Here is a 20,234-nt window from a genome sequence, read left to right as displayed (position 1 = left end):
TGAGGGGCGGGGGGCGGGTGGGAAGGTGCTGAGGGAAGCGGGAGCCGGGCAGCGGGGAAGGGTAAAAAGCTTTATTTTCACGGCGTTGTCGCTTGTTCTAAAGTGGTTCGTCCATTAAACACCGGCCGCGGGGTGCTGCGGAGGCTTTTCCCGCGAGGGAGATGATGTGGAGCTGTTGCAGCGAGCCTAAGAAGGCCATTCCTGCCCGTGGCAAGGGGATGGAATAAATTCATTGAATCATAAAATCTTAAGGGTTGGGAGGGAACTGAAAAATCTCGTTTCACCCCCTGCCATGGGCTGGGGCACCTTCCGCTACACGAGGTTGCTCCGAACTCCGTCCAGCCTGGGAGAAACAGGAATATAATTTGGGTAAAGGCTTTCACTGTTTTCTGCTGTTAAGAAAACCCATGACTTCAGTAATAAAAAAGGCAATATCGGCTATTCCTCCAACTTTAAGCCAGCTGAGTTTTCCATTCCAGCAGTGGTCAGCAGATTCCTCTTGACCAAATTCCCCAAATCCCACCTTTTTTTGTTTGTGGTTTTTTTTGTTTTTGTTTTCTGTCTTTACAGGAAAACGATCATATAAAGCAATTTTCAGCATCTTTATCCCTCCCCACTGATGGAAACAGCAGTGGCATCTGGTGAGGAATCTCGCAACAAATCTTGTCTTCCCTGTTCCCACCTGAAATTCTGTGCTGGAGGATCACAAACCCTTAAGAACAGCATTGTTTTTAAAATACAATACTATTTTGCTTGCTGTCGTGGTAATTTGGGATTTTTTTTTTTTTTCCAGATGGAAGAGCAGCTGGGTCAGCCAATTGTGCAGTCCAGTTACAACAGTGTAGTTTCTATGGGATCAATCACCATCTTAAGACTTACTGCCCAAAAATCCAGACAAATGCTCTGATTCACTCAGATGAAAGAAAAAAAAAGCTTATGTTATTTCTAAAATCTGCAATGCTAATTCCTTCTTAGTCCAAGTAATGTAAACATCTCAGTGTCTTTGATTACAGTAGACTACAAATGTGAGTAAGGGTCTTGATCCACCTCACTCTGCTCCATTGGCTTTCCAGATCATTCCATAGTCTTCATCATCATCAAAAACCATTTGAGTTTATGCTCAAATCCATCCTTCTGAAGTGATTACATTCCAAAACACAACAAAAATATGTCCCTCCTTAGGATAAAACTTGTATTCCAAGGCTTGCCTTCCATCCCATTGTGAATTAACTGAAGGCTGCTGGTACTTTTATATTCTTTACTTTTAAACTCCAGTGAATGTGCAAGTAGTGCCTGAGCTGCCAACACCGTGAAACAGCTTTTGATGTGTTTATTTGGATGGAAGCCTCACTGGGATGGGCATTCCAAGTATTTCAGGAGGACTTGCAAATCTGCAATGCCGAGTCTATAAAATGCATCTAAATCTTCCATGCTGAGGGTGGATTTCTTGGTCCTTTAGGTTTTGAAAATCGATTTGCAAAGCCTAGGAAGAAATTATATATATATTTTTAATGCAACAAATTCTGTATGTTATAAATGCTGATTATGTAATCCTTTAAAATAACACAGGATTTGAAAATACTTGTAGTTTCAGATCTTTCCTAAGCTTTAAGATATGACAGAAAAGCAACATCCTGTAGCTGCGAATAAAGTTGTAAATGTGTAAAAACTAAATGTGTAAAAACCAATGAGCATTATCTGCAGTGTTTGTAGTTTGTAAGTGTTCTGCCTGGCATTTAGATTTCCAAGAACCAGGTTCTTCCTACCAAAACACAAAGAGGAAAACATACCAAAGTTAAGGAAAGACCTCGGAGAGTTTGTTGGGGCAGGTTCTGATGATTTTGTCAGTGAAGATGGACTGCAGATGCCTAGAAATAAAAAATGAGACCAGAGCAGTTGGTCACTGGTACTTCCAGAGCTGAACTTACGGAATCACGGAATTCTTTAGGTTGGAAAAGGCCTCTAAGATCATCCAGTCCAACCATCAAACCAGCACCAAGCCCCATCCAGCCTGGCCTTGGACACTGCCAGGGATCCAGGGGCAGCCACAGCTTCTCTGGGCACCCTGTGCCAGGGCCTCCCCACCCTCACAGGGAACAATTCCATCCTTAATTTGTGCAATCCCATATTTACAGAGAGTGGATTTACTACTGCAGCAAGCGGTAAATTTTTCTGCTGAGAAAATGTTTGTTCAGAAGTGCTTTAAACGCTTTTTAGCAGTCCTGTTTTCAAGGTAAGCCTTTTAATTTTAGACCAAAGGGATTGTAGTGAGAGATTCCTTATTTGTGCTCCAAATAGACTGGTCAGAATCCAGGCTGGGGCTCACATTCTCCCAGCACCCATATCTCCCATTTGTAGGGTCCTGCAACACAGGTTTGAACGACCTGAAGAATTTGGTAATTTGTCCCCAAGGCACCTGAAGGTCAGCACATCATCCTTATGACATTCCTACAACAGCTACAGCTCTCCAGGTGAGAAGGTGCTCAGCTGGCACAGCTCTGTGTGTCCTGCTCCAAAGTGTGGGGAATTTCACACTGGAAAAGTTCAGGTTCTTGATATTTCCATGCCACACATTTAAATACTTGCTCAAATCCATTGGGAAGATACTAGCCTGAAAGACTTACTTTTTCTCATATTTTTCAATATTTTCAAGCTCTGTTAAAAAAAAAATAGAAAAAGGCTAGTTGGAAAAAAAATGTAGGAAGCAGTGGATCAGTTACTGTGGTAAAGGGAATTCACTGGTAAATGTACAAGTACACATCTCATAAAAGCAAACTTTGTGCCACTCTCTTTGGCTTTTTCCTTGTCAGCCCAAATGCCTCCAGTCTGTATTTTTCTTGCTGTTTTCCTCAAATGCTTTTCTGTTCCACCATAACACCCCAAAGTACAAGCTCACGAGGATAATTAACAGGAGCCTCAAGAAGAGGAGGCTGGTGATGGTTCTGTCCTTGTAGGACAGACTCAGACTCCACTGGAGCAACTTTTTCCCAGAGGAATTGGCACTCAGGTGGATGGAGTGCTGGGGCATAACCCCTGCCCTGGGCAGGGTTGCATTACCCTGTTCCCAGTGCAGACAGGGCAGGTGTTTGCACTTCTACATCAGAATATTTTTATTATTCTTCTTTTCTTGCCATAAACACGAGCAGTCTCGAAGCAGGGCCCCGTTCCCCCAGTTAGCAGTGAGAGGGCAGCAGCAGCAGCAGCTGTGCCAGAGCCAGCCCTTCTCTCACCCTCTCCCTTTTCCACACCTTTTCTTTTGTTTCTTTTACCTTGCTCCTCCTGAAGCATTTCATGAGTTCTTTGGATGATGTTTTGGAGCCCTTGTTCTCCAAACCTGCAGGACTCGAGGAATTTCTTGCAGCAGGCTGCAGACCTGGGAACATACATCATACATACATTTTCAGTGGTCATTCGTAAATCCTCCTGTTTTTTTCCAAGTGCTTTGTTGTTGCTTTTCATCTCCTCTAATGCAGCACTTCTAGAAATTTTATGCAGGTTCCCTAGTTGTGTTTATTTTCATTGTATTTGCTGAACTCTCCTGCAGGGAAGTGCTGAAGCACTACACTGTAATGCTTTGAACAAGTGGGCCATGCTCTCAGAAACCTACAGGTTTAGGTGTGAGTGTAAAACCTCAGTTACATCCCGAGAAAAGAGCTCAGCACTTACTTGCTGCCTCAGCGAGAACAAACGACTCCGGGGTTCTTTCAGGAAGCGGAGGAGGAGAATTAGAGCCATCCTGGGTTGTCTCTGAGAAAGCAAAAATAAAAGACTTGGTTACCTAGCTTTAAAATAATATATATATATATATAAATTATTACCAACCATCTTATCTCAGTTGTCTCAAAGGAAACACACAACATGCAGACAAAGAGGAGCCTGCAAGGAACATCCTCATGTACAGGATGAGGCGGGAGCTGATTAGGAAATATAAAACTACCAGTTCATTTGGTTGCAGAACTGTTCTGGTTAGAACTATTTAGTTGCAGGACTATTTAGCAACAATTTCCGTTGCACTGAGCACAGACCTTAAACACATTTACTAAATAAAGCAGTTTCAGAAAAAAAGCAGGTCTTAATTACAAAGATTATCCCAGTATTAAACTTATACCTGTTCGTGGGCTCCAAAGCTTCACACTCTGGAAACAAAAAACAAGGCAGGTATTTAAAATTCCCACATCCAAATGTTGTTTTCTTGCACACAAGGAAGCCAGAGAAGATGAGGAAAGGATGTGATGTGCAAACACCCTCCCACACACACCTCCACGCTCATGTAAAGGAAGACAGACTTGTGCCTTATTCTTCTAGTTCACAGAGCTGTCACTCAGCTATGGGATGATCAAGAGATGCCTAAATTTTGTTCAGCTCCTGTTGGTTCCACAGGGCTGTGTGAAGCTCAGCAGAACACGAATGTCCTGTCTTCATTATCCTTCTCTAAATGAGGGGCAATATGTTTGTTACCCTGTACTGGTCTTAGAATCCCAAAAAATTATGTTTGGAGTAAAGTAGATGTTGATAGGAAGGGGCTGGACTGAGACCATGTCTTCTTCCCAATCCTGAGCCCTGAAATCTCTGGAAGTGTTCAAAGTCAGGTTCGACAGGGCTTGGAGCAACCTGGTCTAATGGAAGGTGTCCCTGCCCATGGCAGGGGGTGGAATGGGATCATCTTAAGAGTCCCTTCCAACCCAGACCATTCCATGATTCTGTGATTCTATGAAATAATTTATGGCAAGTACAAAGTGCCAAAACTAGAGTCTTTCTCATAGAAGGAAATGTGATAAGGAGATTGGCATAGAAATAATGCCAGAAAAGAGGTAAAAAGCCACTTACTTACCTTACATGGTCTCAATCTCACAGGGTCAGGAAACCCCTCTGAGTGAGACTCACCACTCCACTCCCAGGAGGTTCCGATATTTGGATTTCTGTCTGGAAGCCGGAAATCTGAAGTGGCCAGAGGAAATTGTCCTAGAAGCAATTGAACACCAGAGAGATCATTTCTCACCCCAGGCAGCCAGAGCACAGACACTGCCGGATGCTACGGGACCACACTGATGTCAGGTGAGCCTTCAGTGCTTCTCAGACCCTTATTTAATGTTGTTAATCACTTACCCAACTCACTGGCCACAATGAAGGACTCGGGGGTGCGCTGGGGCAGGGGTGGAGCATCATCATCATCATCTGGCTGTGGCAGGGGGGCTGATTGGAGAGACACAGGTTACTGGCATGGCAGGACATGAGGGGGACCACAGGCCTGTAGAGGAGAGGGCTGCTCCTGCCCTGCCACGCACCAGACATTAAGGTTAAACACCTCTAAACTTTTGGTTAAACGTCCAAATAGCTCTCAGCACCAATTGCACAAGGAAAATGAGCATAACCCAACACAGCCAGGCACACAGCTGGTGGTTCTGCTGCTCCTTGGCTTGGGCTGCAACTCGCATAACTTCCTAAGGGCACCGGGATAACGAGCATGTCTTTGTGACAGTGAATGCTGAGGGGCCTGGGCAGGGCAAAGTGGAGCAAGTGCCAAAGCTGTGGACAACAGGAAATGTCCAGCTGGACCAGGACTAACCAGATCAAGGAATAATTCCACCTTCCTCGTATGACAGGTGATGGATTTAAGGATACAGATCTGGGCAAAATACTTGTGTTGAATCATGGAATCATAGAATGGGTTGGGTTGGAAGGGACCTTAAAAACCATTTAGATCCAACAAGCCCACCATGGGCAGGGGTGTCACCCAGTAGATCAGGTAGCTCAGGGCCCCTGAAGTCCTGGATCTCTCAATCTCAGTGAGATTTCAGTGTCCCCCACATGACACTCTGAAGCAAAGAGTGAGTAGGGTTTGGCCTGAAAATAAGATCCTCAGAAAAAAACATTTCTGGGAGCTTTCTGAATGCTTTTTGGAGCACCTTGCTGTAAGAATTGGTCAGCACCAGTCCCTGCCACCCTGTGAGAGCTGCTCTGAGGTGACACAGGGGTTCAGAGCAGCTGTGTAACTCAAACACGAAAATCACGCTGTTCTAAAAATGCTTGTGGGACAAAATTAAGGCAGGATGAAAAGAGTGTGAGGATGAAACCAGTTACTCCCTCAGCTCCCATGAGAACCCAGTCCTGAGGAGCAGCCACAGCCCTCCCTGGACACCAGATGACCACACTGACCACTCCCTCCAGCACGCCCTAGTCCAGAGAGACCTTGTCCCATGTGTCCCCTTGTCCCAGTAGCACTCACCCAAGGGGAACATCCTCTCCTCGTTCAGGGGAGTGTGGTGGGACGATGGGGAGCTGGCTGTGGTGGGCTGTAGTGGGGCACTGGCAGAGCAAGAACGGAGGAGCTCATCCTGCCCCTCCAGAAAGGGAAACACGGGGGACATGGGGTTGTCTGGAGAGAGTGATGAGAAGTAGGAGTCTTCTGCTGAGCACAGGTAAGGGTGAGGGTATTGCCCCTGGTGCCTCTGGCCTGGGAGGGCGTCTGCTGCTCGTCTGGAGGTATTTGGGTCCACAGGGGAAAATCCATCCTGGAAGCTTGGGTGACTGGCTTTTGGCCCCTGTGGACTCCAAACAGGCTTGGCATCCCCTGCATCCCGTTCCCAGTCTTCTCCCTGCTGCCCCAGGGCTAGAGGGGTCGATACAGTCCATGCCAGAGGTGCTTTGGCACCAGGCCCCCTCCCGCCTGCTCCCTTTGGCTCCAGGTCCAGCTCCCAGCTGCGGTGTTTCTGAGGGGCATCCCCAGCACCCCTGGGCTCGCCGGCAGCCGCCTTCCTGCGGCTGACGAAGTTCAAAGCACCGAAGGAGATGGCCTGTCTGATGGGGGGCACACCCTGGGCAGAGCTGTGCTGTGCTGCCGTGGCACACGGCGAGGGCAGGGACGCTTTGCTCTGTGCCGCAGGACGGAGACGTTGGTGCTCCTCCTGCTGCGGAGGCAGGTGTTGGTGTGCAACCTGCTCCTCTCGCTCTGAGCTGCAGTAAAGCACAAAAAAGTGGTGTGGAGTCAAGGCCATCGAGGGCTCAGAAAATGCCAGCCCACTAACGGGGCCCACAGCACTGCTCCCAGCAGCAATTCCCTCGGGAATGCAGAGCCCAACTCGGCCTCAAGCCAGGAGCACAGGGAAGGACTGTGCTCCACTTCGACACCAGTAAATGGTGAACAGAGGAGGCCCCTTTATGCCAGCAAACTGAATGAAAAAGCAAAATTATTTACAGAAAGAGGACACTGCAATCCCAAACAGTGCCCACAGAGAGATCCCACCACCCTTGGAAGCTGCTGGTACTGGGAAGTTGGATCCTCAGGACTGCTATTCCTGCAGCAAGGGGCACTGGAGTGGAATGTGCAGATGGAAGATGGGACCACTGGGGGCACATTCCGTGCCAGGCAGAGGGCTGGGATAACCCAGCCCTTGGTGTCTCCATGTGCATGAGACTGTTTTTATACTGTTTCATACTCTTCTCAGTTCGTATGTGAAACACTGCGTGAAACAAAGCCCAGGGCAGAAGAAGGGGACTGATAATGACACACAGGGAAGAGGCTGAGACACATCAGTGAGAAGAGCAGGAATTATTAGGAAATTAAGAAAAATTTCTTCACTGAGGGGGTGATCAGGCATTGGAACAGGCTGCCCAAGGAAGTGGTGGAAACACCATCTGTGGAAGTATTCAAAAAACACGTGGATGTGGCACTTGGGGACACGGCTTAGTGTTGGACCTGGCAGTGCTGGGTTAATGGTTGTGCCCGGCGGTCTTAGAAGATTTTCCAACCCTTATGATTCTATGAATTTTGTTAGGAAAAACATGAGGGTCAAAGTGGGACTCAAGGGAGGCAGCAGATCCTGAGAGCTAAAGTGTTCCAAAGCACACATCAAAAAGTTCACCTCTCTGAAATTGTGTGGGTGACTGCAAATACCAACCAGGGATACTTGTGCTGAGGCCTTACCAGGTGAGTAAACTCAGGCCATAAATGTCTTCCACTGGAGTCAGGACCGGCTTGGCTGCAGGATGCCCTGCTCCTTCCTAGGGAAAGGAAATGTTGGCAAACAAGAGTGAGGAGGCAGAATGCAAACACCAACGTGCTGCTTCAGGAGCCGGAATTTTTGCCAACTACTTCTAATTACTAAAGCACTTGGGAAATGATCAGCAGCAACTTGAAAACACCAAGGTGGAGCTGAAAACTGCAGACAGAACTTCCTGAAGAACAACTCCTGCCAGCACCTTTCTGAATCGAGAGCACAGCGAGCCCTACAACCATCCAGCTGTGCCAAACAGCTGGCAGGCAGCCTGTGCAGACACTCTGCCTTCAGGAGCCCACACTGGGCAAGCTGGGTGCTGGTTTTGTTTGTGACACCAGCTCATGGCCATCCCCATGCTCTGCACAGTGTCCTCAGAGGAGAGGGAGGTTTAGGGGGGCGAGAGTTTTGGGCAAGAGCTACAAAACCACATCCTGACTTGAAGCGTCCTCTGCATTTTGTGTCAGCCCAGCTCTGTGTGACCTTTGCTCACAGACTGTCCTTAACCAGGCCAAAAAGGCTTTTCCCAGTTCTTTTCTCACTCAGCTCTGGCTTGGAACATCCTGCAAATCCTATGGCAAAACTGAGGCACGAGTCCCATTGCAGGATCCTCTTCCCAATTCTTTAGATAAAAGTTTCTGACAAAATGAGCTCACTGTGACCTTCCAGGCTTTGCTGTGATGCATTTACTTTCCTGGATTTGATCCAGTGAGGCTCATGTTGGCAGTCACAGAACAGCAAGAGCAAAGAAAACCTCAAGCAGAGATGTTTTGGCTCTTCATGTTAATGTGCAGCTTCACACCAAGATCACATTATTTTTCCTCAGAGGTGTAACAGATTTGTGAGACTTTGCCATGTTTTTTCACAAGATATTTCCCCCTATGTCCTCCCAAAGACAGGCTGTGGTGCTGATTCCCTCACTAGCACACGAGGTAACACTTTCAGCCTCACTGCCTCGTGATCCCAAGCTTCCCAACCTGGACCTTCCCAACCTGATCTAAAAATCCCTCAGCTGCTTCCAAGAACTCCATGAAGACAAGTTTCTCTGGAACATCCCCATGGAAATCAGTCCCTCCTGTAGAAAGTTCGTGCTTTTCTATTCACTCATGACATTAAACAATCATAAATATATATAGAAAATAGAAAATGGTTTTGAGACAGAAGAAAATCTAGGTCTTGTTTGTGATAAGCATTGCACATTTAGGGGAAGAGCTGGATTCTCATGGGTTAACTTCAAAAGAGACTCAGTTTGGGTATCAAGGGGAGCAGAAAATATGGGAATTCATCCCAAGTCTGCAGCAGGAACTGAGGTTAGAGCTGGAGTGCCCAGGCTGCAAGAGGCAGGGTGGTTGTCCTGGGACTTTTACCTGTGAAGTAGCAAAATCTTTCTGGGCATCGAGTGCTTGAATCTGCCTTTTGAAGAGCTCAATCACCGCATCGTAAACCAGCTCATACTGCTCCTGCATTCCAGACAGAAAAAATGTGACAGCCAGCACCGGTGGGACCTGTAAATGGCACCTCTTCCCAATCAAGTAGCACCCCTGAGAGAAGCTGCCTTTCCTGTCCAGTGGCAGGGTGTGAATTCTGAGAAGAGGCAGACGCCACGACTCTCACAGGGTTCACACCAAAGCATTTGGGGGGTTTTTGGGTGTGCAAACAATGCTGTTCTGCATTCAGCTTCCTCTTCAGTCTGTTGCAGCTGAGAAAAGTTCCCACTTCATTGCCTGGACAGTTCCTGGTTTCCAGCACAAGCGTTCGATAAATCACACTGTGAGTGCTGTCCCAGCTGTCCACAAGGAAACGCTCAGCTACCAAATTAATTTCTGCAAAATCATTGTTCTGTTCAGAAAAGGGACTTTGCACAACATCTCCACACCCCAGCTCCCACCAGCACTGCTGCTCTGGGTTTCCCTGCTGTGAACCCTCCTGGGGAAAAGGTGAGGTCCCGGCATGGACCAGTTGGTGACATTCCCCAAACCTACCTTGGTCTGCACTATGCAAGGTCTTTGTGTGCGCATTTCCTGGACCAGACTGAACACACTGAAGTTCACTGGAACAATCTGGCGAGAAAGGGAAAAGACAAAATGGTTTCAAACTAAAAGAGAAGAGATTTAGATTAGATATTGGGAAGGAATTGTTCCCAGTGAGGGTGGTAAGGCCCGGGCACAGGGTGCCCAGAGAAGCTGTGGCTGCCCCTGGATCCCTGGCAGTGTCCAAGGCCAGGTTGGATGGGGCTGGGAGCAACCTGGGATAGTGGAAGGTGTCCCTGCCCATGGCAGGGGGCTGGAAAGAGAGGATCTTTAAGGTCCCTCCAACCCAAGTCTTTCCATGATTTCTATGATTTCTCTGATAAAAATTACAGACAGGCCTAATTCCACGAAGCTTCCAAGTCATGATGCAGTTCAGAGCACTGTCTGAAATCCAGGCCTGCTACTGCAAGAATTTTTAACAAAGAGCCTGCTTTAAGTGCTGTTTTATTTATTACAAACCACCCTCCTCCCTCCTCCTGTCTCACACTCCACAGAGTGTTAGAGTGTTAGTTATTAAGCTGTGGGCAGCACAGAGGACGTGACACTGATTTCCCTGTTGGATGGGTTCAGGGAACGGTAGAACAGAAGACATCAGGCTCTCCTCTGAGTCCCAGCAACCTGCTCTGAGGCCAGGGATTACTGCCTGTGCCACCGTTATTGGAGAGTCAGAGTAAAGCAAGGTGGTGGTTTGGAAATGCTGAGTATCTGATGTGTAAGTGCGGAGAGACAAATACAGATAGTAAAGATGTATTGAAGAGTGAAGGTCAGCACAGGGCCGTGTGCTGTGAGCTGAAGGCCTGGCCAGAGGGAGCAGTGGAGGGGGGATTCTGCCCCACTGCTGTGATGCTGTCAGTGTCTAGAGAGAGAGGAGTGGCACAAACTGGGGATGGGGAATCAGCGCTTTGTTCACCAGCGTTCTCCAGTCAGGCCATGGGGAGCTCCCATCCACCTGAAATCCACCTGAGTGCAGTCAGAGGAGGTGAAAGGGAGAGGGAAGGTTGGGGAGGGACAGAGGGGTGCAGGTGCCATCGAAGGCAGTGAGGGGTTGGCACTCACCCCATCCTTCAGCAGCTTCTGGGTGTAGTCGATGGCGCAGATGACGCCGGTTCTGCCGCAGCCAGCACTGCAATGACAGCCACAGCAGGGTTGCCAGCACAGCTCAGAAGGTGGGCACACTGTGTTTTCTGACAAGGATATTTGGAGAAGACCCACAGCCACCTGTCCCTTCCACACAGCAGAAGGTGCAGACCCGCATGATGCTGCAGCTTCAGCCCACGCAGGGCTCTGCTGCACAGGGTTGGGAGGCACAGCTCATCCCTGAGAACTGCTCTCAGTCCTTCTGTGCTGACCAGCCACACACGGACATGCCCAGTGGTGGTGATCTCTGACCCAGACCTTCTCACTCTCTACAACTCCCTGGCCAGGTGCTGGTCTCTTCTCCCAACTAACAAGGGACAGGACAAGAGGAAATGGCCTCAGGTTGCCCCAGGGGAGGTTTAGATTGGATATCAGGAAAAATTTCTACACCAAAAGCATTGTCAAGCACTGGCACAGGCTGTCCAGGGCAGTGGTGAAGTCACCATTGAGAAAACGTGTAGATGTGGCACTTGAGGACGTGGTTTAGTGGTGGCCTTGGCAGTGCTGGGCAGATGGTTGGACTCGACCATCTTAAAGGACTTTTCCAACCTAAGCAATTCCATGATTCTGTGATTGTGTTGCTGGCCTGCTGCTGCCTCCTTCCCTGCCCCCTGGCCATGCTGTCTGTCCTCAGAGGAGCCCTTTGCCTTAGGGCTCCCTACAAGAGGAGCTTGGCTGTGGGCTTGGCCATCTTCCCTGCTTTGTGACCCCTCGGGATGTGGGAGCACAGGGGTCTGGGGGCCAGCAGCCCTTCCCTGCTGGCAGCCAGGTTACCCACCTGCAGTGGATGCAGACAGGGACCCCGTCATCGGGCTGGTAGCAGCGAACGTCCCTGACAAGCTCCAGGATGGGCTCGATGGATGAGGGGATGTGGTGGTCCGGCCAGTTTTTGTAGTGGAAGTGGTAGATGGTGCGGGTTGCCTGCAGAGGAAGAGCAGTGGCAGGGTCTGGGATGTCCGCATGGCAAGGGAAGCTGGATTTCTGCTCCATCTCCAACTCCCTTCTGCATCAGCAGGCAAAGGGCAGAGGAACAGTTTGCAGCTGGTTTTGCTGCAGGAGCTGTTTTATGACATTCTTGGCGTCACTTACCCGGAGTCTGATTTGCCATGACTGACAAACACCTTCAGAAACTGAGGTCTGACTTAATGAATTTTTTACTTTCTTTGTTCCCTCAACTGCTGTCAAATCTAATTCAGCAGCCTGAGCAGTCTAAACTTTTCTGCACAAAATGTACCATATTTCAATATATTATTTATATAACAAAGCCAGCCCGGGTGCATTTTCTGCCTTGACCTTTCCTCCTTACCTCATTCAGGGTCACCTTTAAAGTTCTAATCACATACTCATTCCTCTTCTCCTCAGCCTCCTGCAGAAGAAGTCAGAGTCAAATTTTCCATGGGTGCCCCGGGGGGGTCAGGGTGCTGGGGTGGCTGCACTCACACAGGTGATGGCGAAGGGGCCACAGTGCAGGGGGGAGCCGTCCACCTCCGCCCAGTACCGCTCACACTTCTTCTGTTGGGACAAGCAGGATGTGTTTGGTTATTCCCCACTGGCCCAGCTGTGCTGTCTCTTCTTTCACTTTTCAGGACAAAATTCACACTGGGAAGAGGCTCAGCTCTTGCTGCTGTCCAGCTCCAGCCTCCCCTTCCTTGCAGCTGCCACTGCTGGTTTTGCCTTTCCAGAGAGATTCTCTATGCTACCGGAAATGGCTAAAGAATTTCATGGAATCCCAGACTGGTTTGGTTGGAAGGGACCTTAAAGATATCTCATTTCACCCCCTGCCATGGGCAGGGACATCTCCCATGGGACCATTTGTAGTTGGAGACTCAGAAAACAGCTCATATCAAACAGAAACTCGCTGTCACTAATGGGATTTAATAAAAATCTGCATCTCTCACCCTGCCCTGGCACTCAGAGGCCATCTGTGACACACTACTCACCTTCCCCATTTCAAACTCCATACAAGCCATGACCACAACCTGCAGGAAGAAAGTTCATTAGAAAAGTCTGAGCACAAGTTTCTTATCCAGGCAGCAAAATTAAACTCAGCTCTTGCGGGTACTTATCAGTGACAAGGAAACTCTGTGGGCTGCCTTCCCCTGAGCCCCGACTGCCAGACAAGTCACACTGGGACATCACCCACAGCCTGGCACAAGGACCTCCCCAGCCACCACCCAAAGGCAGGGACAGCCACCAGCAGACTCCTGCCTTGGCACGAGTGGGAGGAGGCTGATGGTAGAGATGTGGGACACACACAACATCTGGAGTGAAACCCTGGCTCACAAAGGACTTCAGGATGTAAGGACAACTTTTCTTAAAAAAAAGGACATAAAAACTTTATATTTAGATATAAATCTGCACCTTACCAGGACTTCATACTCCCAAATCATCCTCCAAAAGTCAATGACAGTAGTGGGGAGAGGACCCTGGGTTGCAATGTATGCTCTTGGCCCGTAGACACCCTGGAACATTCAAACCAGACAGGGACACATCTGTGCATAGTTCACCAGCAGAAATAAAGTCATTCCTCTCTCTGAATTTACTTCTATCAGCAAGCCCATTAAGAATTTAGAAGGACTTTCATATAGTTGAATTTTGGACACATACATTAACTCGAGCAGTGATGTGCAAAGAAAAGGCAGGGCCGAGCTGGGGAGCTGGGGTTGAGCTGAGACCAGCACCAGTTCTTACAGTGCTCTGGGAGCTTGAAGGTGATGTGGCCACAGAATGAACAATGATCCTGTTGGGAAGGTCTTTTCTCCTGCAGAAGAGCCCTGGGTCACTGTCATGGAGAATGAAGGGAACCAACCAACCATCTATCTATCCATCTATCCATCTATCCATCTGTCAATCAGAGAAGGGTTGTAGGCCCAGGACAGTCCCAAAACACGTGGAGCTGCTGATGGAGCACTGCCCCACACTGACGTGCCCCGTTGCTCGCCCCAGCAGCGGGTCCCAGCCGTGCAGCACTGCAAGGTTTCCTGCCTCTGCACTGGTTGCAGCCCAGGTGACTCTGGCCACAGGCAATTTTGCACCACTGTCACCCACCAAAGGCAGCAACGGCGACAAGGAAGTTGGGGCTGTGAACCACAAACTGTTCCACCCATGGCCCCGGCACGAGTGTGTCCCCTGCCCTGTAGCCTGGTGCCTCTGTGCTGCACAGAGGGTTTCTGCAGGGCTCACTGGTTGTACACATCTTCTTACATCAGTCATCCTTGAGCACAGCCCAGAAATTACTGCAGAGCCCTTTGGTTCACCAGAGCCCCTGACCTGCTCCTCTTGGCACAAGAGCAACACCTTTGCAGGACAAAACGGCACAAAAGAGGCCATACCTTGATGAAGCTGGCATTGATGTAATGAGAATCTGTGTCAGATGTAATCAGGGACAACTCCACTCTGGTGTGGTCAACTGCAAAAGCAGGAGAAGCAGCAGTCAGTGTCTGTCTTTCACGGTCACTGAGTCCTTGGAGGGCAGCACAAGGTGCTTTGGGGGAGCACTCACATCAGAGAGCTCATCCAGGGCAGGTGGGTGGCTGTGCAAGCAGCTGATGTCCCTCCCACACCTCCCACACCTCCCACACCTCCCACAGCCCTGCTCAGAAGTGCCTCTGCCTACACACACAGGGGATGGACGAGATCCTTTCGGAGAGTTGGGGAGGCTTTAGGGGAGAGCTGCAGGAGCTGCCACTGCCCCAGTGCAACGCTGATCCCCTCTGACCATGCAGAAAGCCAAGCCTAAAACCACCTAAACGCACTCCAGGCTCAAACCAGGTCTGTGGCGTTAGATACAAAGGTTTGAAAGCTGGACTCAATCTTGGAGGTCTTTTCCAACCTCAATTATTCTGTGATTTACTTTCTTTTCCAAGTTGGAATGGATGAAAGAGACAGTCTGCTCTGATCCTGGGACAGACCGTCCTTTGGAGACCACTGCATCAAGCCAGGACAAGCCACAGCAGGTTTTGCCTGTTGTCTGCTTTGTACATCACGGAGACATAGTTGTCCAAAGGCCTTTGGATGCAAGGGATTGCAATGTTACCCGGGAAGCTTGCAAGGATGATCACTGGAGGATGTGTTTCCTAGTGAATAGGAGTCCTTCTGTCTCTAGAAAATATCACAGAATCACGGAATATCCTGGGTTGGAAAGGATCCACAAGGATCATCGAGTCCAACTCCCGTCCCTGCACAGGACATCCCCAGAATTCCACCATGTGCCTGAGGGCGTTGATATGTGCCAAAGTCCCCCAGAGCAGGCACAGCAGCAGCCAAAGCCCTGCATCTGAACAGCAGGACTCAAAGCCAACAGACAGCAGTGAGATGCTCACACACAACAACTGTGCAGGCAGGCACCAGAGGATGAGAACAAGAAAAGCAAGAAAAACAAAAGGCTGAGTAGGAACATGTGCCATTTCCAACCTACAAGGTAAGATGTCCTTGTATCTGTTCTTCTTGACATTCTCTGGCTGCTCAGACACTGCTGCAGGGTAGATTTTATCCGATCTGTACTTTGTTGACTGTCTCTTCAGCTTCTGTGAAAAAAGAGTGGAACAAATTACAGCCGACGTGCTACAGCCAGCGCACTACTAGAGAGCACATGAAGGTCTCGAGGGGTCGTGTTTGCTACCACAAAGCAAGGTCGGCACCATTAATTCTTTCCTGAGTGGCTTTTCTCAGAGCAAGAATAGACAGAACAACCTGAGAGCCCCAGCACAGCTTCTGAAGAATGGAAAGTGTGTGCTGAGGCAGTGCCCACACGTCGGCTTGTGAAGTGACACAAAGCATCGCCCTCACAAGTGAGTGAGACCCGGGGGAATTACTGTCAGTACAAAAGGCACCCAGATCAGAGGAGTGACAGTGTCAAAGCACCTTTAACAAATGATACCAGAAAGGACAGGTAAATCTATTGATTTTTCTCACTTTGGTAGAGGTGCTCCTGTCCGTAGCTGGAAGCAGCGATGCTAAAGCCACTAAGGGAGCACAAGCAACTGGAGCAGAGTGGCTCCATGGACTGATGAAAGGGAAGAGAGGAGTCCTGGGACAGACACTTAGGGCTGAAAATCTCTCATCTCTTACTTTTTCAGGATAAAGCTGCAGCACACACAGAGAGTTAAAGCATCTTTCTCCTGGCAAAGCATAGAATTTTATTTCACTGCCACCAGCTTCTAAATAACACATACTGTTTGTTACCATCAGCTTCTGAAGCACCAGCCCCACTGTATTTTTTCTTTCATATTTTTGTGTCCGGGTTGTTGGTTTTTAATATTAAACTGCAGTTTTAAACCACAAAATTCAGCCACAATACCCTAGGAGTTAAATCTCAGAGATCTGATGGAATGAGTCAGGGAGGAGGCACAGGAGGCTCGGGACAGTCCATGTGTCCAGCCTCTATTAATTAAGAACGTGGGGCAGACACAGTAGGACAGAAATTGTGGGAGCAGGATGGGTTTTGTGGCCTCCACATCCCTGTAGCCTTCTGAGCAATTCTGGTTTTGGTCACATCCTCCCCTGCCTCCTTTCAGTACACCCCCAGCTTCCAGGGAAAGCTTTCATGGAAGGGGCATGACTCCATACTAAAGTCAGTCTTCTCAGAGCCAAGGCCCTGAATCATCTGACTTTTCTGTCCCTGAATAATCTGACATTAAACTGTGTGGGCAATGCCTAGGTATGCAAAAGCAAGTGGGAATCACAGAATCATGGAATATCCTGGGCTGGAAGGGACCCACAAGAATAATTGAGTCCAGCTTCTGGTCTTGCACAGACATTCCAAAATCCCACCCTGTGCCTCAGAGCATTGTCCAAATGCTCCTGGAGCTCTGGCAGCCTTGGGGCCGTGCCCATTCCTTGGGGAGCCTGGGCAGTGTGCAGCTGTGAGGCTGCACAGACAGAAAAAGGGGACTCCAACAAACCCGCTGCCATTTACAGTAACATCACCACAACTTGCACGTACAAATGCTCGGTCCCACAAGGAGAGGGCAGGAATTAGGGGAGGAATGGCACTGAATATTTCTGTCACATTTGGAAACACAAGCCAGCACAACGGCCTGGTGAGGCCACTGCCTTGCCCAAGTGGCCACAAATCAGGTCACTCTAAGAAGATCTTATCCCATACAAGAGGAAATGCAGCCTTGACCATTTCCGCCTGCCATTTTGATCAGAAATGAACACATCAGGCTTCTGGAGCCAGCCTGAGCAGCAGGGCTCAGAGCCCACTGCCTCGCACGCACAGACACCCCGGCAGAGAGAGGGGAAACTCAGCAGGCTGTGACAGCGCTTTGTTCCATGGAACAACAGACTGTCACTGCAGGCTCAGATTAATCACTTCCCTCCACCCCAGACACCTGGAAACCAAACACTCAGCTTTCCCCAAGTGTTTGAAGTGTCAGATTTCACTGGTATGACAGAGCAGGGCTGGAGCTTGTGGGGACCCCTCAGTAACCCGGAGCCAAAGATTGGTCCAGTGTTTGGCACATCTCAGATCTCACAGAGGTACCAGTTTTACCCTTCCCTTTGTTTGTTAAAGCTGGGCAATGTCACTGCCTCCCAGAGCAGCCCAGGCAGCCTGTCAGAGCCACCTGCCTCCAGCTGATACACCAAGAGCCATTTCCAGCCACCAGCTTTAGCCATGAGATGGTGCGTTGGCATCTGAGCCTCATCCCTGGCACCCAAACCAAAAAATGTGTCGGAGAGCTCACAAATTCAGGGCAATGCAGAACTCACGGGGTGGTGGGAGCCATTAGCATTTTTTGCAGCTATTGCCTTGAGGGAACAAGAAAGTAGTTTCCAGGAGGGGCCAGGAGCACTGCTGGATGTAGAGCACACAGATCCCAGGTCCCAGAATGGTTTGGGTGGGAACGGACCTTAAAGCTCATCTCATTCCACCCTGTACCATGGGCATGGACACCTTCCACTGTCCCAGGGTGCTCCAAGCCCTGTCCAACCTGGCCTTGAACATTTCCAGGGATGGGGCAGCCACAGCTTCTCTGGGCAACCTGTGCTCCATGGAAACAAGGACAAGGTAAGTCAAGGAGAAACCGGAGATCCCTGGTAGGAACTCGTGTGCCACAGGTCTAACAGATTGCAATGGCGAGAAGGGGCAGAGGCTCCATATTCCTCCCTGTATCCTCAGTTGTGTCACCAGGGCCAGAAGCTCCATATTCCTCCCTGTCCCCCTGGTTCTGTTACCAGGCAAAGTGAAACCGCGTCCCGACAAGTGCATTCGGCAAGCAGAAAACAGGAAGCACTCGGGTAATTAGCTAAAAAGCAAACAGTTCAAATGCAAACCATTACATTCCTCTCATGTCTTTACATCCCTCTTAGCCCAGTTAACTCCTGGGTGTCTATTAAAAAACTCCTAGAAAGTCTCACTGTCATGTGTTTGAGAAGTGACCGAGCGATTCCCTCCGACATGAGCTGAAACACTGAGCTGAGCCTTGAGTGAACTCACCAAAAACTCCTCTGCAAACTCTCCTCGGCTGAGCTTCTTGCCTTGGACCCTTTCCAGGTTCTGTAGCAGGATCTCCCTTTGGTCCATGGTGCCGGAGCCGGAGCGTGCCTGGCCTGGCCCTCCTGGGAAGGGACATGTCAAGTGATCCGCAGCGGAAGGCACCGCGGGGAGCGCTGGCTGTGGTTTTCTGACTTCATCACAGCCCGAAAGGAAATTAGTGCGTAGCAGATAATCCTGGTCAGACAACACAACAGAACACACAGCACAGGGCCCTCGTGCCCTCCTTTCAAACCACCCCTATTTGGCATGGGGTGGGCAGCACCGAGGGCAGGGGTGGGGACATGTTGGACACCAGTCCGAGCCCCCCATCACCCCAATTCCTCCAGCACCATGTCCAGCCATCACTGCCAGGGGTACCCAGGGGTGAGCACAGGGAGCAGCTGGGGAGCATTCACGTCCCAAGGGGCTGTGATCCACCAGGAGGGCTTCAAACCTGGAATGTGACTGGAAGAGTCCATAAAACAGCATGGGAAATCTACAGTTCCCCTTCACACTTTTAATGTAGGATCCAGAATGGTTTGGGTTGGAAGGGACCTTAAAACTCATCTCAATGGGCAGGGACACCTTCCACTACCCCAGATTGCTCCAAGCCCCATCCAAGCTGGCCTTGGACACTTCCAGGGATGGAAGTTGTATTCTGCCTCCCGCATCAGATGTAAAATATTTTGAAGGAATCCTTCAGGCAGATGCTGACACCCAAACAGGTGTTACTGCCCTGGACTGCACGACTTCTGAACAGAGGAAAACCATCCTTGTGCTTCAGGTCAACTCTTCCAGCTGCAATTCCCCACATCCCATGGCTTTTGTCAAAAGAGAGGATCAAATCCAACCCCAGCAGACTATAGAGGTCAAATTAATGATGCCAGCCTGATTAACCTCTCTCACTCTGTAACACTTGAAAAACCCCACAGGTAAAGGAGGCCATTCCCAGGCTGGGAGAGGAGGCAGAGAGCACAGTTCCGGAATGCCATCCATCTTCTCTACGTGCAGAAATGAGGAAAGCTAAACAAAACTAAGCCAAAAACAACAATTCTCAACCAAAAAAAAAAAAAACCAAAAGAGATGAGAATCACATCTTCCATATTTCCAATACCTCACGTGTTGCACAAAGGCTTCAAACTCATTGTACCAAGTCTGATTCTCTCCCTGACTGTAACTAGGGCCATTCAATGTGTCCCCTTCTGTGTTTCCTCGCAGATGGGGTACAGAGCAGCTCCAGGATTTCTGTATTCAGTAGCTAGAAGGCAAAGGGCTGCTAATCACTCTTAGTTTAAAATATCAAATGCTAATTTTGCAGAAATAAGCCTTGGACTCACCTGAGAGGGAGAGTGACCTTTAGAATAACTAATGGAAACGTTTTAAAACAAACACTCACCTGCTGGGTCTGCAGCACTAAGCACTAACCTGGAGGCTTGAGTAGGAGTGAAGCCCACTTTTACTGCTAAATTTAAGAGAAACACAAGAAGAAAAACCAGTTGATAACAAACTTCACTATTTTTGTTTGTAGTGGTAGCGAATCTCTTTTACACATTGCTCAGTGTCAGGTTCTGCCTGCAGTGTCTGGAAGAAGCA

At 49.2% G+C, this 20,234-nt stretch overlaps 1 protein-coding gene and 1 long non-coding RNA gene across 3 annotated transcripts; one reads left to right on the top strand and one right to left on the bottom strand.

Annotated features, from left to right (window-relative positions):
- Positions 1-67: 67 nt before the first annotated feature.
- LOC108444922 lies at positions 68-1,697 on the top strand. Of its 2 annotated transcripts, XR_001859641.1 has the most exons (3): positions 68-369; positions 571-641; positions 794-1,697. It is a non-coding gene; the product is annotated as an uncharacterized LOC108444922 (long non-coding RNA). The 2 variants fall into 2 exon arrangements; XR_001859640.1 differs by having other exon boundaries at positions 68-641.
- On the bottom strand, positions 1,392-18,799 carry PTPN22 (protein tyrosine phosphatase, non-receptor type 22). The gene is made up of 21 exons (XM_008644758.2): positions 18,603-18,799; positions 15,579-15,687; positions 14,494-14,570; positions 13,528-13,623; positions 13,102-13,140; positions 12,602-12,673; positions 12,468-12,527; positions 11,940-12,082; positions 11,081-11,147; positions 9,977-10,054; positions 9,362-9,454; positions 7,925-8,001; positions 6,227-6,954; positions 5,107-5,193; positions 4,832-4,962; positions 4,109-4,136; positions 3,667-3,747; positions 3,270-3,373; positions 2,625-2,655; positions 1,791-1,868; positions 1,392-1,483 (listed from the first exon to the last, which is right to left on the bottom strand). The coding sequence occupies exons 1-21, from the start codon at positions 18,687-18,689 to the stop codon at positions 1,419-1,421; spliced, it is 2,331 nt and encodes a 776-aa protein (XP_008642980.1). The 5' UTR covers positions 18,690-18,799; the 3' UTR covers positions 1,392-1,418.
- Between the last annotated feature and the right edge of the window lie 1,435 nt (positions 18,800-20,234).

Source organism: Corvus brachyrhynchos, unplaced genomic scaffold, assembly GCF_000691975.1.
Source record: "Corvus brachyrhynchos isolate BGI_N302 unplaced genomic scaffold, ASM69197v1 scaffold72, whole genome shotgun sequence".
NCBI classification, from domain to species: domain Eukaryota; kingdom Metazoa; phylum Chordata; class Aves; order Passeriformes; family Corvidae; genus Corvus; species Corvus brachyrhynchos.
The sequence above is the reverse complement of the archived record's forward strand: the minus strand, read 5'-3'. Positions and strand labels throughout refer to the sequence as shown.

Coding starts and splice junctions, on each gene's coding strand:
- PTPN22 (XM_008644758.2), bottom strand. CDS start 18,689: ATGGACCAAAGGGAGATCCTGCTACAGAACCTGGAAAGGGTCCAAGGC. Junction 12,083..12,467: donor TAAAGGTGACCCTGAATGAG/GTAAGGAGGAAA, acceptor CTTCCTCTGCAG/GCAACCCGCACCATCTACCA. Junction 9,455..9,976: donor CTTGCATAGTGCAGACCAAG/GTAGGTTTGGGG, acceptor TCTGGAATGCAG/GAGCAGTATGAGCTGGTTTA.